We start from the raw sequence: 13,712 nt of genomic DNA, 5'->3' as shown, positions 1-13,712 counted from the left end.
TGCCTGTGTTTTTTGCCCAGCTGGCTCTCTCCTCTCCTGTGGTTATGGAAAGATGTTTTCCAGCCAGAAGTGCCTTGGTTCCGCAGCGCTCCCCGTGTGACACTGCCTCCAGCGCTGGGACCGGCACTCAGTGCTTTCCCACAATAGGCTGGACACCGCTGTGAGGACGCCAAAAAACCTCCTGGCTCCAGATGGGATTTAGCCCAGCAAAGCCTTTCTGAATTCAACCCCTCATCCTGCCGTGCTCGAGCCACTCTTGCTTCCATCTTCTCTCAACCGAGCTGCTTGCACATCCCAGCTGGGAAGCTGAGGTTGGGAGAAAGTCTGTGGAACTGGGGAGTGAAGCTTGGAGATGCTGCAGTGAGCAGCTCCTGCGTGGGAGCGAGGCTCCTGCCTGCTCTGCATCCCTGTCCTGTCTCTTCCTGGGGCTCTTGCACAGGCAGCAATCCTGGAAAATCAGGAAGATCTCTTCTGAATGTCTCTCGCTGTGGTCAAGGCCCCGGAGTGTCTTGTCCCACCCTCCAGTGGCGGACAGCACAACACTCTGCTCTGCTCCACCACATCCCCTGCACCTCCCACTCCGCCTTCTCAGGCTCAGCAGGCACTGGGCTTTTCCTGCCCCTCTGCCAGGCTGTTTCCCATGCTGGGTCAGGGCTTTCTCAAAGTCATCACCTCATCCCATGAGCTGGCAGCTGGTGGAAGAGTGGTTCCCATGCTCTGCCAGCCACTGCCAAAGTTGCTGCCAGGTCCTGCTCATCCCTGCTCTGAAGCCTGCCTGCACCAGCTCGGCTTCCCAGTGCTCCCCCATCCCATCCTCGAGCACCATTTTGGTGGTCTCCATCCAGCTCAGCCCCTAAACTGGTGCTGACACCTTTGCAGGCAAACAGACCTGTGCCCAGCAGTCCCCTCAGGTGCCACCGGCCATGTGCCCACTGGGAGAGGGTGGCATCCCTCCTCCCACCTCTCTCCAGGCGTTTGCTGCAGTGCTCGCGTGCAGGCAGCTGGAGGGAATCAGAAGAGCCGCTTAGAGAAAATCTGGGCAAAGACAAGGGAAAAAAAAAATCCTGGGACCTGGCAAGAACCTACACAAGTTTCCATGAGAAATCCAACGTGGCCATCCAGCCCGTCTGTGCTGGAGCGTTCCCAGGCCTCTCCCGGGGTCAGCGGCGTTGCCAATGCCCACCCAACTTTCGGCAGAGCCCTGTCCAAGCCTGGTCTCCTGCCCACGGTTCCTGCAGCTCCCGATCCCATTCTCCCTCCCTGCTGCCAGTTCCCAGCCGCCCAGGGAGCTGCCTGCCTCCCGTTGCTCCCGTGACATATTTATTGCTATCAGTTTAGTCTTTAATTTCCTTTGTTTCAGAATATCTGACGGCGCAATTAAGAAGGCCCGAAGGGAAGCGTGTGTGTGCTCGGTCATCAGACCTGCGGTTACCGTCTGTCTGGAAGCGGCGCTGGAGCGGGGCTCGGCAACAGCTGCCAGGCTTCCAGGCTTGTTTTCATTTTCTAAGAGGTTAACTGAGAGCCCGACGCGCAGAGACACCCGTACACACCCAGAAACCCCGCCACACACACGGAGCCACACGCACCCGTACGGAAACACACACATAAACACAGATGTGGGCCGGCACGGGGACATGTAAACACAGCCCTGCTGCGGAACCGGCCCCGAGGACGCGGGATGGGACCTGTCTTATCCCGGCTTTCCACGGGCCGTGGTGCGGCAGATCGGGGCTGCCTCACAGGGAGAGAGGAGCCCTTGCACCCTGCGCCTCCAATCCACCAAGCGCAGCTCGTTCTGCCCCGGCTCCGGCGCGGTGGGGCCGGTCCCTCCCGCTGCTCGGTCCAGACCTTCTGGGGGAAGAGCCCGGTCACAGTAGCTGTGAAGAGGCACAGCTGGGGCTTGTTTCCTCCAGGGCTTGGCTGCAAGGCGAGCATGCGAGGATGTGGATGCGCCCGGGGTCGGGACTGCGGGGCTCTCCCCGCCGGCACCGGGAGCCGGGCTGGGCCACTCTGCCCAGGGTGCTGGAGGCAGCAAGGGAGGCTTTGACATTAATTACAGCAGGGTCAGGAAAGGAGAGAGCCTTTCACTTTGTCCATAGGGATTGGTAAATCCTGAGGGACTGTGGCTCCTGGTGCCCTGGAGACTGGTGGTGCTGGGGTGATGGAGACCTGTGGTACTGGGGTGGTGGGGACTGGCCCTTTTGAGGTGCTGGGAACTGATGGTACTGAGCTGGTGAGGACTGGTCCTGTTGGGGTGCTGGGAACTGATGGTACTGGGGTGGAGGGGACTGGTGCTGGTGGTTTCTGGGATGATGTGGACCTGTGTGTCAGGGTGATGGAGGCTGCTGGTGTCAGGATAATGGTGACCAGTGGTGCTGGGGTGATGGTACCAAAGGTGTTGGGGTCACCTGTAAGCCCAGGGTGATGGGTGCCTCAGAGAGCCAGTGCTGCCCTACAGCAGGCTGACACACAGCAGCACCAAGGTGAGATGTTTGCCAGCACAATTTGGCAACACCAAGGTGGGGTGACCACAGCTTCCGTGTGGAAATCCCCATCCCAGAGATGCCTGGCAGGCATCTCACCAGGGCTGCCAGGAAGAGACTGACTTCACCCACCCATGGCTGTCCTTCCTGCACCAACAGCAGAGCCCATGTGGAAAATGCCAGGCTGGGGAAAAAGCACAGAGAAATCTTTCTAGGAGCAGGTTTGTGCCTCACATTGCCTGGCTGCAGAGGAGGAGAATCTCCAGTGGCTTTTAAGGACTGGGTTCATGCTGCTGCCGTGGGGCCTCATTTGGAGCTTGCTCCTCTCCCTCTTCTGTCTTCACAAGACGTGTAGGAACTTCCTATCTCTGGAGCCTCGGGCCCTTAGTCAAATTTGGTTGGCAGCCACAGGCGCGCACACGCTCGCCCGGCGGGATTGCACGCACACCTTGTTTTCTTAGGAAACAAGAGGGGAGCGTGACCCAGGCCAGGTAGCGCTTCATTCTGCTGTAATAAATGAACATGTCAACTCTTCTGGCCCTCAGACCTGTCCCAGATGCCCTGAAGGCCGGCGGGGAAGCTTGGCATCCTCATGGTGAGCTCAGCCAGGTGAGGGAGGTGCAGCCCAGTTCAGTGAGATATCCAAGGTGCCCATCAAGGTTCAATCCCTGCCTTGCTGCAGGCATGGGCTGGGGGTCCTCAGCAGAGGGGTCCTGCTGGTGTTGGGTGAAGCCCTGAGCAGGGAAAAAATGGGTGGGACATCCCCAGTTTTAACTGAGACTGTCCCCCCTCTTCCCCGGTGGTGCCACTGGGCTGGAAGTGCTGCTGGGCCCTGGGGTTGGAGAGTGTGGGGAGGGCAAAGAGCAGGGTCAGACCCGTCAGTCTCAGCCAGGGCTGCTGTCCCTCTCCCCTTCATATCGAGAGGAACCTCTGTTTTCCTTTGCTCTGTTTCTCCAGGACTCTCCACTCCTTTTGCTGACTCCCTGATTTAGTTTTAGTGGGAAGAGGGACAGCAAGGGCTCCTCTTCCCCCAGAGCTGCGCTGATGGGCAGCCAAACATGGCACAACCCCGTGTGCCCTGCAGGGCTGGAGGCCACCAGCTGGAGCAGCAGGAGGGGTACGGGGGGCTCCAGTGGCATGTGCCCTCTCTGCAGCCCTGGCTCCAAGGGGCCTGGGGACCTGCCACAGCTCCTGCTTAGTCCTTCCCCACTATCCCTGCCAGCCTAATCGGTCTCTCCCAGCATTGCCTGCTCTTCTGGAGCCTGCTTGGGATTTGCTTCCAAACACTTTTCTTCCCATCTCTTCACCCTTGCCACATCGACAAAGTGCCCTCCCTTTCCTTAGGTGAGATCTTTCCCTTGAGCCCTGATTTCCTCCTCAGGGCCAGGAATTATGTGGGCTCAGGCCATCTGAAATGCCTTGTTAAGCAGATGTGTCTCAAACAGCTTCAACCTCACAGGTCCTGCTGAATTTTGGGCTTTGGGCTCAGTCCTCAAGGCAGATTCCACATCCCATGAGAGCAGAGCAGAGGTGGAAGAGCCGGGATGTTCACTCCCTTTTGGGCACTGATGTCCGAGTGCTCTGCATGCCGAGGGTCTGGCCAGGGCACTGAGCACTTTATCGAGCTCCTCCATCGGTGCCAAGCGCAGCCGGGCTGCGGAAGTGCCCCGGTGCCTGTTGGAGGGCGATAGCTGCGCCGAGATAACCGCGCTATCAGATCCCCGGGGCTGGCCCCGCCCGTCGCTCCAAGGCAGCCCGAAGCATCCCCTGCCCGAGGGAGAAGGGTCCCTGAGCCCCGTGCGGGGGTCCCCAGCCAGCCCCCAGCTGGGGTGCAGCAAGGAGAGGCCGCTCCAGCAGCTCCGCTGGGCTGGAGTTGACCCCGCTCCGAATGAGACTGAACACTTGCTGAGCAAAGCTGCCGACAGGGGTCTCGGGGGACCATGGGGATGTGTCATCCCGCTCCCGAGCCAGCGCCGAGCTCCAGCGGTGTCACACAGAGAGTGGCTCTGCCGGGGGGTCCGGATCCTGCCCCCTGCCCTCCCCCCGGCTCTTGCGGGCCTGTGCCAGGTCCCCTGCTGGGCACGGGGGCGGCTGTCGGAGCCGGGTCCTGCGACAGAAGTTGCGTTCGTCTCGCCTCCAGCCCATTGTCTTGTTTATTTGTCACGGTTGGTCCCCAATTAGGAGTTCGAGCCGTTTGGGACAAGAGCTGTTTCTTCCCATGTGAGCGTGCGGTTCCCGCTCCGCCGGGCTGTGATGTGGCCGGCGACCCGCAGGAGCATCTGCTATTGCAGCAACAGTGCCCGAATGCGTTTCAGATGGGCTCGGCTCTGCTTTGCGTGCTCGGGCCGGCGGCCAGCCCGGGATGGAGCCTCCAGCCGGCCCTCGGGATGCGATGTTCCCGTCCTCGGGGACCAGGCGTGGGGACCTGCTGGGGGCATGGTCACCAGCCAAACGCGTCTGGCCGGTGCCGAGCCTTGGGGGCACCCCTGGATGGGGAAGGGGCTCTGCCATGGGCACCAGTGGGTCCGACCCAGCCTGGCTGCACACGGGGGAAGGTGGGATGCTCCACCTGGGATCTCTCGGGGAACGACCCGACCACCACCCCGGGCTCTGCCGAGGTCAGCCCGGCTTGGGATGCTCCTGCCGGCTCGGTGCCGGGGATGCAGCGCGGGTCACGCCGCGGAGGGGACCCGCAGCCGGTGGTGCCCCAGCCCCGCACCTGCCCCGCGGACGGCAAGTCCCGTCTGGCCGTGGCCCCGGGGCAGCGCAGGGCCCGTCCGGCCGGGTTCGGCGGCGTCAGGCAGCAGCACATGATCCGCGCCGCGGGGCCAAGGGCTGAGGTCAGTCAGTCACACCCAGGAGCGGCACTGACTTCACCGCGGGCAGGAGCGGCTCCTCACGTATCCCGCTCCCCGAAGGCAGCGCTGACCCGCCGCTCGGGGCCCGCGGTCAGGCCGCTCCGTTATCGGGGCGCGGGCATCGCTCCCATCGCAAGGGATGGCTCCCCGGAGCCCCTCCTGGCTCTCGTCCCAGCCAGCCTAGTTCCTCTGCTCCTGGGGCCGAAGGGGAGTCACCGACAGGGTCCTGCCGGTGCCGCTGGGGAAGCCGCAGCGCCGGTTCCTTCGCGGTGCTCCCGGTCCGGCCCGCGGGGCTGGCCCGCTTCCCCGGGGCGCCGGCTGGGTGGGATCAGCCGCTGGCTGAGGTAATTGAAAGCCCTTTCCATCCCTCCCGAGCCTGGGATGAGCAGAGCAGCGCGTCCTGCCTCGCTGGGGCGATGGCACGAGCAGGGCGCCACCGCCGGCCCCGGCACCGAAACCTCGCGGGAGGGTAGAGGAAGGGATTTGGGGAACTTTAGGGGCTTGTCCACGCGTTTCCAGGGAAAGAAGAGTTAATCCCCCGCCTGCTGCTAATGAGCCTTAACTGGGAATGACCCGACACAGGGGAGAAGTGAACCCATTGTCCTCGCCTGTGTTTGACTGTCTTCCAGGGAGACTCATGAAAAGCAGAGCCGGGGCGTGAGTTCCCGATTTATGTCAGGAGGCTGTGATTTATTCTATTTATTTATTTTTGCCATCTGGTTGAGGAGGGATGTTGAACACAAGCGTGAGAAATCCAGATGTGCACAGCTCCTCGCTCACAGCGTCCCCAGCCCCGCTCCCGGCCCTGCCCCCGGGCCCTGCCAGCCCTCGAGCTGCCCGGGGCGGGTTGGTGGCTCCCCATGGCACCCTCTGCATCCCTGGCAGGAACGAGATGTGCGTGTTGATGCAAGGAAAGGCTGCGTTTGGATGACCAGCCCTAGACTTCCCAGCATAGGAAATGTTGGCCACATAATGCCGTGGTCACAACAGCCATGGGGACACCTGTGTGTCCCCAGCTGCAGGGTCAGGGTGACCCTGGCAGCCATCAGGGAGCCATGGTGCCAAATGCCACACGACTGGCCCCGGGGTGTAATGCCCATCCTAAAGTGATGATGCCCTGGTCCGTGCCTGTGTTTTGGGGAGGTTGTATTGCTTTCAGTGCAGCAGGAAACGGGCCCCACAAATGGGCTGCAACCCCAAAATGGGCATCCTCCAGGGCAGGGACACTGGGGACACTCAGGGTCCCTTCCCTGGTGGCAGGCTGGGTGATGGAAGAAAGCCACACCATGGCACCCAGGGATGTCCCTGAGTACCTCGGCTGTGGGATGGAGGAGCCTGTTCTGTTTTGGCATTCGCCCCTTCCATCAAAGGACAGCAGGGCCAGGCTGGAAATGGGCACAGCTGGCTCTGCTGTCGCCACTGGTGCAGCACAAGGCTGCCACTGGCACAAGGCAGTGCCAGTCTGGGGTCAGACCCATGCCATGAAACCTCCATAGGAGCTGGAGGGCACAACTGGGCAACACGGCCCTGCAGGGCAGAGGAAGAGGGGCTTAGGGGGCAACTTCTGATTTTCTGTGGTGATCTTTAGGTCGGGGCTCCTCTGAGACACGAGAGATGATCACACAGGATCTTAGCTCATCCGCTTGCTGTCTCATGCCTGGGAGGTTTGGCCAGTGGCCCAAGGGCTCCGGAGGAGGAGGAAAATTTCATCATCCTGCTCCAACGTCTCCTGTATAATCAGGCTCTTGTTAACCGATACAGCCCCATGCAAGGACCCGGCCACTGCTGCAGCCTTAGGTGGTCTTGGCCCCGGCAGAGCTCTGCTGAGCCTCTCCCAGAACAGCCTGGGAAGCGGCTCTGATTTTATCTGGTGTGTCCCCTCCACCTCGCACATGCTCACTCTGCTCCCTCAGCCTCTTCCCAGCCTTTCTCCATTTCCCCAGGAACTTCCAGGGTTGCCAGAGTGGGGCTCCCCACACCGAGGTGCTCCACACACGCTGGGATGGTCCCCTCACCGTGATGGTGCCCGTGCCATGATGCTCCCCACGCTGCCATGGTACCCACACCACGATGCTCCCTGTGCCAGGACAATCCCTGCACCACGATGGTCCCACATCATCTCAGCACTTTTGAGCAGTGAGTCAATTTAAACATTCCCCACACCCAGAAAAATATCTTTCCAATCAGCCATGCCATAGCAGGTGGGAAGGGAGGAAAGAATGAGGTGACAGGGGACTGATCCACAGCGATGTCTTGAGGAGTTTTGGGGCAGTCTCAAGGGTGCTTTGGGGGAGCAGAGGTGTCTGAGGGTGAGCACAAAAGGCATCCAAGGAAAAGCAGCCAAATACAGTCTGTTTCTATTGGTTTATTTTAAAAAAGTAGAGCAAGAAGTATAAAAAAATAAATATTTAAATAGAGTTCCAGTGATATATTACCACAAATCTTAGTAATAGTAATTAATTATTATTAACAATAAAATTATAATAGTCAGCTCTCAGTGCACGCTGGGCTTTCCATGAAGTCAATAAATAACACTCACACCTGCTCTGGTGCCAGGAGCGAGCCAGCGCCACCTGCCACCGGCCTGGGGCCCGTCCCTGTGTCCCCACATCCCCATGTCCCACATCCCTATGTCCTTGTGTCCTCGTGTCCCACATCCCCGTGTCCCGCATCCCCGTGTCCCACATATCTATGTCCTGGTGTCCCCATGTCCCACGTCCCCATGTCCCACATCCCTATGTCCTCATGTCCCTGTGTCCCCACATCCCCGTGTCCCACATCCCTATGTCCTGGTGTCCCCGTGTCCCATGTCCCCACGTCCCCTCGTCCCACGCCCCCATGGCAGGGCTGCATTCAGCCGTGCAAAGCCCAGCTCTCGGCCGTTAGTACATTCAGAGCCCTTCCAAAGGGAAAAGCACTTTTCCAAAGGAGAGGACATTCCGTGCCCCGCCGTGCCCGCGCGGGGGGATGATGCTCCACAGTGGGGTGACTGTCCCACACAGGTGGCCTTGTCCCAGACGGTGGGACCCAGCCCCAGCCAGCACAGCCACCAGTACCCTCAGTTTGGCTCCTCGCAGGGGAGCCCAGCCTTAAAATGTGCAGGGGGAGCGTGTCCCCACGTCCCTGCATCCCAATGTCCTTCCTCACAATCCTTTCTCCAGGGAAGCGACAGCCTTCACACAGTGCTCAGGGATATCAGTCCGGGTGCTCTCCGTGGTGACACCGTCCGTGGGGGACAGAGTCCGGCCCTGCTGTCCCCCCCACGGCTCCCCGCACCCCGTGGCAGCCCGGGGATGGCTGAGGCACATCCCGGGACCAGCCCGTGCTCCTCGGAGATGCGCTGCCTCGTCCTGCTGGGTGCTGGCTCTGCCCTGCCCGGGACACTCCGGGCTGCAGCGTTCACCCCCTCAAGGGGCAATAAATTACCGGAGGGCGGATGGGGCCGGCGCAGGGTCCGGGTAATAAATAGGAAGGCGGGAACAGGGGAGGCAGCGGCGGGGCCGGCCAGCAGCAGAGAGGCAGCGTAGGCGGGGCGGGCGCTCATGAGGGGCTGAGATGAGGTAGGAGGACACGTGCTGCCTGCCCGATGACCTGCACGTACTTCCTGAGCACCTGGCAGCCCTGCTGCTTCTTCTTGAAGGCGCTCTTGCCCTTGGAGCTGTCCCCGTACCTGACGTCCACCTGGAAGATGTTGTAGTTCTTGCAGAGGAGGCAGGTGAGGTTGGAGATGAGGCCTCGGGTGGTCTTGGTGGTGTTGTGGAGCCTCTCGAGGAGCTCTTTGGCCATGGGGTTGAGCTCCTCCTGGTCGCGCGTGATGTTGCCCAGCGAGGCGTTGAGGAAGGCGAAGAGCTTGTACATGGCCACCATCACCTCCTTCCTCTCGCTCGTCCGGTTGACGCGGAAAGCGGGGAAGAAGATGCCGGCGGGGTTGCAGAGCTTGTCACTCTCGCTGCTGAACGGCTCTCCCTGGCACTTCAGCTGCGAGGAGAGGCGAGCGTCACCCCACGTCCCCTGTGTCCCCCCTGCCGCCGTCCCCGCGGTGTCCCCAGCCCTCCCTCTTCTCGCACCTGTGGCTCAGCCCCCCGGCCGTGACCCCCGGCCGTCCCCAAGCGCCACTTACGTAGAGGCTGAAGAGCTCCTGGGCGGTGGCGTTGAGCACGGCCACCTGCCTGCGGGTCTGCTCCAGCACGTTGGAGCGGCACAGGCCGTGGCTGGGGCAGCCGGAGCCGCTCACCAGCAGCGCCCGGCCGGCCACGGGCCGCCGCTGCAGCAGGAGCAGGGCCACGAAGGGCACGACGCCTGTGAGGGGAGAGAGGCCGCTGTCACCCTGGGGACCGCGACCGGGCGGTGCTGGCCCGTCCCGCTGCCGCTGGTGCGTCCACGCGGGATGATCCCAGTTCCAGGCACCCACAGGGAGGGTGTCCAGCTGGAGCAGGGGCTCATCCCGCCCGGGTGTGCGCCCAGCTCAGCCGGAATGCCCAAACCCCCGCTCTGGCCCGGCCGTGCCGCGGCTCCCGTCGCGCTGCCGTCGCCCTCACCTGCCCCCCGGCAGGCGCTCCCCCGCCTCCCTTCCCGGCGGGGGCCCCCGCAGCATTCCCACATTTCGCAAGCGGCCCGGTGGCGACCTGTCGTGTTTAATCTAACGTGCAAGAAGCTTTTTCCTCCGTTATCCTGGTCCGGGCGCTTCGGGAGCAAGGCCCCACCCCGGCCCGGCTGACTCAGCGGGGCTCCCTCAAGGAAACCTGCTCTCGGCGTGCCCTCCCTCCTTCCTCCCGCCCCCGGCCCCACCGCCTGCCTCAGTTTCCCCGTCTGAGAAGTGGGCGCAGCGCCGAGGAGCCCTGGGGAGAGACGACGCAGCTGCCAGAGACTCCAGCCAGGAAATCCCTGGACGCGGAACAAGGGGACCCTTGAGCCTCCGGCAGCTGGGTCACCCCTGCGTCCCCTCCTGAGAGCGGGGCGCTGCAAGCCCCGATCCGCCGGGACCCCCCAAAGCGCCATCCATCCCTGCTCGGAGAGGCCAAACCGCCTCTGGAGCCGGCAACTGCGCTGGGCAGCCTCGGGGAGGGTGGCCAGGGTGTCCCCGCCGCTGGGTGACCTGGATGACACCGGCAGGGCCCCGGCAGGGTGGGGGTCCCGTGCTCCAGGCGAAGTCCCCGCGCCGTGACGAGCGCCGAAGTCGCCCGCACTTGTCAGCGCCTCGGACGTGCCGCCGGTGCCGGGTAATCCGAGCCTCGATTTATTTACCCTGCCCAGGTGGGACAGGACTTACCTGGGCGTGTTCCAGTCCCTGACCCGCCGCTCCCCTCCCGCACGGGACGGGGGCACCCTGCCCCCCGCGCCCCCGGTGTCCCCACGGGGTGCATCAGGTCCCCCGAGCCCTCAGGAGCCCCTCTCGCTGCGCGCCCCGGCCGCTGTTCCGCCCATTCACAGCTGGGCAGGGACGGGCTCTGCCCCACGTGCGCCGGGGATCGGGGTGGGTGGGGAGTCCCCGGTGAGAGCTGCCCCGCGGGACCCCCAGAACGGCTTCTGGGCTGGGGGCTGCTCCCTCCGACCCCCCTCCTGCACTTGGCAGCCTCCCCATCCTTCCACCGCTCCGGCACGGCAGCGGCTTGGGGCATCGGGAGACCCAGAAGGAGGATAAGCAGGAGTGGGGGGGGGAGAAGTATTTAAAAGTACAAAAAATAAAAAAATCCCCCCCTCCTTGAGATTTTTTTTTTTTTTCCTTGGAAGCATTTCCAGTTATATAAGTGTCCAGATGTTGGCTGGACCGCGCCAGCGCCGCGCTCCGCTCCCGCTGCCAATTCCCAGAGATGCTCATCCCGGGGGGGACGCAGCGCGGCGGGAGCCCCGCTCCGGCTCCAGCGGCGCATCCAGCCGGGACCCGCCTGCGCCCGAGCATCACCGGCAAAAGGAGGGAGGGGGAGGAAAAAAGGGGGAGGGGGAGAAGGGGAATTAGTATCCCCAGAGTCGGAATTTTTTTTTTTTTTTTTTACCTGCCGGTACGAACTTCATTGTGAGCCGCGTCCCGGGAGCGACTTAATAGGGATTGGTGTTGGCAGAGGAAGTTTTCAGAAATTCATGTTCATACTGGGGGACTTCTCGGGGTTTATATACCGGTCCGTCAGGCCTGTGTTGTAAGAGGGAGGAGAGAGGGGGGGTGGGAGAATCGAGTATCGCCGTATTGAAATCGCAGGAAGTCGGAGGGCACTGATGATTCTTAGAAATAAACTTTATAAAGTAGTTGATGACACACTGCATTTTGTGTCCCCCTTTGTTTTACGCGCGGGCTCGGGGGAGTGATGAATCGCAGTGGGCTGGGAGGGAGGAATCGAAGCCCCCCCGGGGGAGGTGCGCGGCCGCACGTGGGGTTCGGGGGTGTCGAGGCGCGGGGCTGCGGCTCGGGAGCCGCAAGCGCTTCCACCCCCGGGGCCCCCTCCCCGGGCCGAGGCTTCCCCGCTGGCTGCCGGAGCAGGCAATAAAATGAAGGAGGTAAAAAAGTCTGGTTTGGGGTTTGTTTGGGGTTTCGGAGGGATGGCAGGCGCGGGGAAGGGGCGGTGGGTGCCGCGCTCCTCGGTCACGGTGGGATCGGCCGCGGTGTCCCCCAGCCCGCCGCTGGCTCATCCCTTCGGGCACAAGGATTATCAGTAAAGGGTGGGTTTTCGGCAGGAAAAAGGACAAACCCACCCAGGGGAGAGGCCGGACCGGCCCCCCCAGGGTTAACCCTTCCCTCGGCCGGGCTGTCCCCGGCCTGGAGCGGGCAGAGGGTGCTGGAGCAGACAGGAGGGCGCTGGGTCACGCTCTCCTGGGGACTCCATGGGACCAGGACACTGCGGGGCTGTTCGCTGCCCGATTTGGGTGAAACACAGGTTAAATGGATTTTTTTTTGTCCTTCTCTGTATTTTTTTTTTCTCACCGGGGCCGGACTGAAGCTTTAATCAGGTTTAGCCAGTTTGTGCCCCGGCAGGTGAAGCAGAGGTGACAGTCCAGGAACGGTGACGCAAGAGCCACCACGACCCCGGGCGTCCTCCATTGGGGGGGACACGGCCAGGGGGGACAAGGAGACCCCTCTGTGCTGGCTGAGTCGGGCCATAGCTGCTGCGTGCCTCAGTTTCCCCGTGCAAGGAGCAGCCTGGTGTGCCGGCGGCATTGATGCCCCAGCCCAGTTTAGCCCAGTCTGGTCCTAGCGGGACGTCAGGGATGAGCTGGGGACAGTGGAGGGCGGGGAAGATGAGCTCCATCTCCCTCCCTGCAGCCGCATCCCAGTCTTTTTGGGATATGGGGAGCAGCACCTCACATATTGATGGACATCTGATGGCCTGATGCACCTAATTAGCTGAGGAATTAATAGCGCTTAATTGTTGGCATGGGAACCTCCTGGGGGGTTGTGTGCAGGGGTTGACACGGATTTGCCCCTTTCTTGGATTTCCCAAGGGGTAACTGAGTCTAGGCTGAGGCTGAGCTGGGCTTTGGGGTCCCCTGAGGAGTGAGGGACCCCTGGTCATGGTGGGGTCACCAAGGTGGCACCGGTGTCCCCACCTGCAGCTCAGCCCTTGGGGCAAAAGCGTTAGGATTAAAGGATGGGTTTTCTCCAGGAGAAAAGGCAAACCCGCGGGGAGACGCTGGACCTGAGCAGGGGGGATGCTCCGGTGGGAAAACCCAAATTCCTGCTCCAGACAGGCTGGACAGGGAGACGGCAGAACGGGAGATGCCGGGGTGGGAGGTACCGGGAGGGGAGGTGATGGCCAGGAATGTCCCTTCCCCGGTCCCTTTGGCAGCAGGGACATCCCGATGCCCGTGGAGACGAGCAGCAGGAGCGAGGAGACCGCGACAGGGGCGGCGTCCCGAGGAGGGAGCGGGAAGGGGTCGGGGGGAGCCCTCCCTGTCAGGAGAGACTGAGGGTCAGAGGGGACCTGTGGGGTCTGGGGGCCCCAGGAGGAGCTGGGGCAGGTTGGTCAGGGGGCAGCTGTCCCCAGTGTCCCCAGTGTCCCCAGTGTCCCCAGTGTCCCCACCGCCGACCTGCCCAGGGACAAGAGGACAAGCCCCGGGTGTTCCAAGGCCGCCGCTGCTGCTCCTCTGGGTCCCTCCGAGCGCTCCCCTGTGAGCATCCCTGCCCATCGCTGTCCTCAGCTCCATCGCAGACACCCCACCCGTCCCTGTCCCTTTCCTGTCCCCATGACGCCTCTGCCGCATCCCTGTCCCCCTGCTGTTCCTCTTCCCTGTCCTTACGCTGCCCCCTCCTCATCCCTGTTCCGTGTCCGCTCATCCCGGGCCCATCCCGGTCCCATCCCTGTCCCCGTGCTGCCCCCTGCTGCCCCAGCCCAGAACTGGCCTCTCCCCATCCCATAATTGCCCCCCACACCCCATCCCAACT

General features: G+C 62.5%; 1 protein-coding gene across 1 annotated transcript; it reads right to left on the bottom strand.

Annotated features, from left to right (window-relative positions):
- Window positions 1–8,881: 8,881 nt before the first annotated feature.
- LIF (LIF interleukin 6 family cytokine) lies at window positions 8,882–9,943 on the bottom strand. Its single transcript, XM_030959260.1, has 3 exons — window positions 9,880–9,943; window positions 9,462–9,640; window positions 8,882–9,319 (listed from the first exon to the last, which is right to left on the bottom strand). Exons 1-3 carry the CDS (start codon window positions 9,941–9,943, stop codon window positions 8,882–8,884), a joined length of 681 nt encoding a protein of 226 aa, XP_030815120.1.
- Between the last annotated feature and the right edge of the window lie 3,769 nt (window positions 9,944–13,712).

Source organism: Camarhynchus parvulus, chromosome 15, assembly GCF_901933205.1.
Source record: "Camarhynchus parvulus chromosome 15, STF_HiC, whole genome shotgun sequence".
Taxonomy (NCBI): Eukaryota; Metazoa; Chordata; class Aves; order Passeriformes; family Thraupidae; genus Camarhynchus; species Camarhynchus parvulus.
Note: the sequence above shows the minus strand (reverse complement) of the source record. Positions and strands in the feature narration are given on the sequence as shown.

Excerpts from the sequence above, each read along its gene's own strand:
- LIF (XM_030959260.1), bottom strand. The coding sequence starts at position 9,943 with ATGTGGGAATGCTGCGGGGGCCCCCGCCGGGAAGGGAGGCGGGGGAGC. Across the intron at positions 9,641-9,879 it reads GAGCGCCTGCCGGGGGGCAG|GCGTCGTGCCCTTCGTGGCC; the intron begins GTGAGGGCGACG and ends CTCCCCTCACAG. Across the intron at positions 9,320-9,461 it reads AGGAGCTCTTCAGCCTCTAC|CTGAAGTGCCAGGGAGAGCC; the intron begins GTAAGTGGCGCT and ends CTCTCCTCGCAG.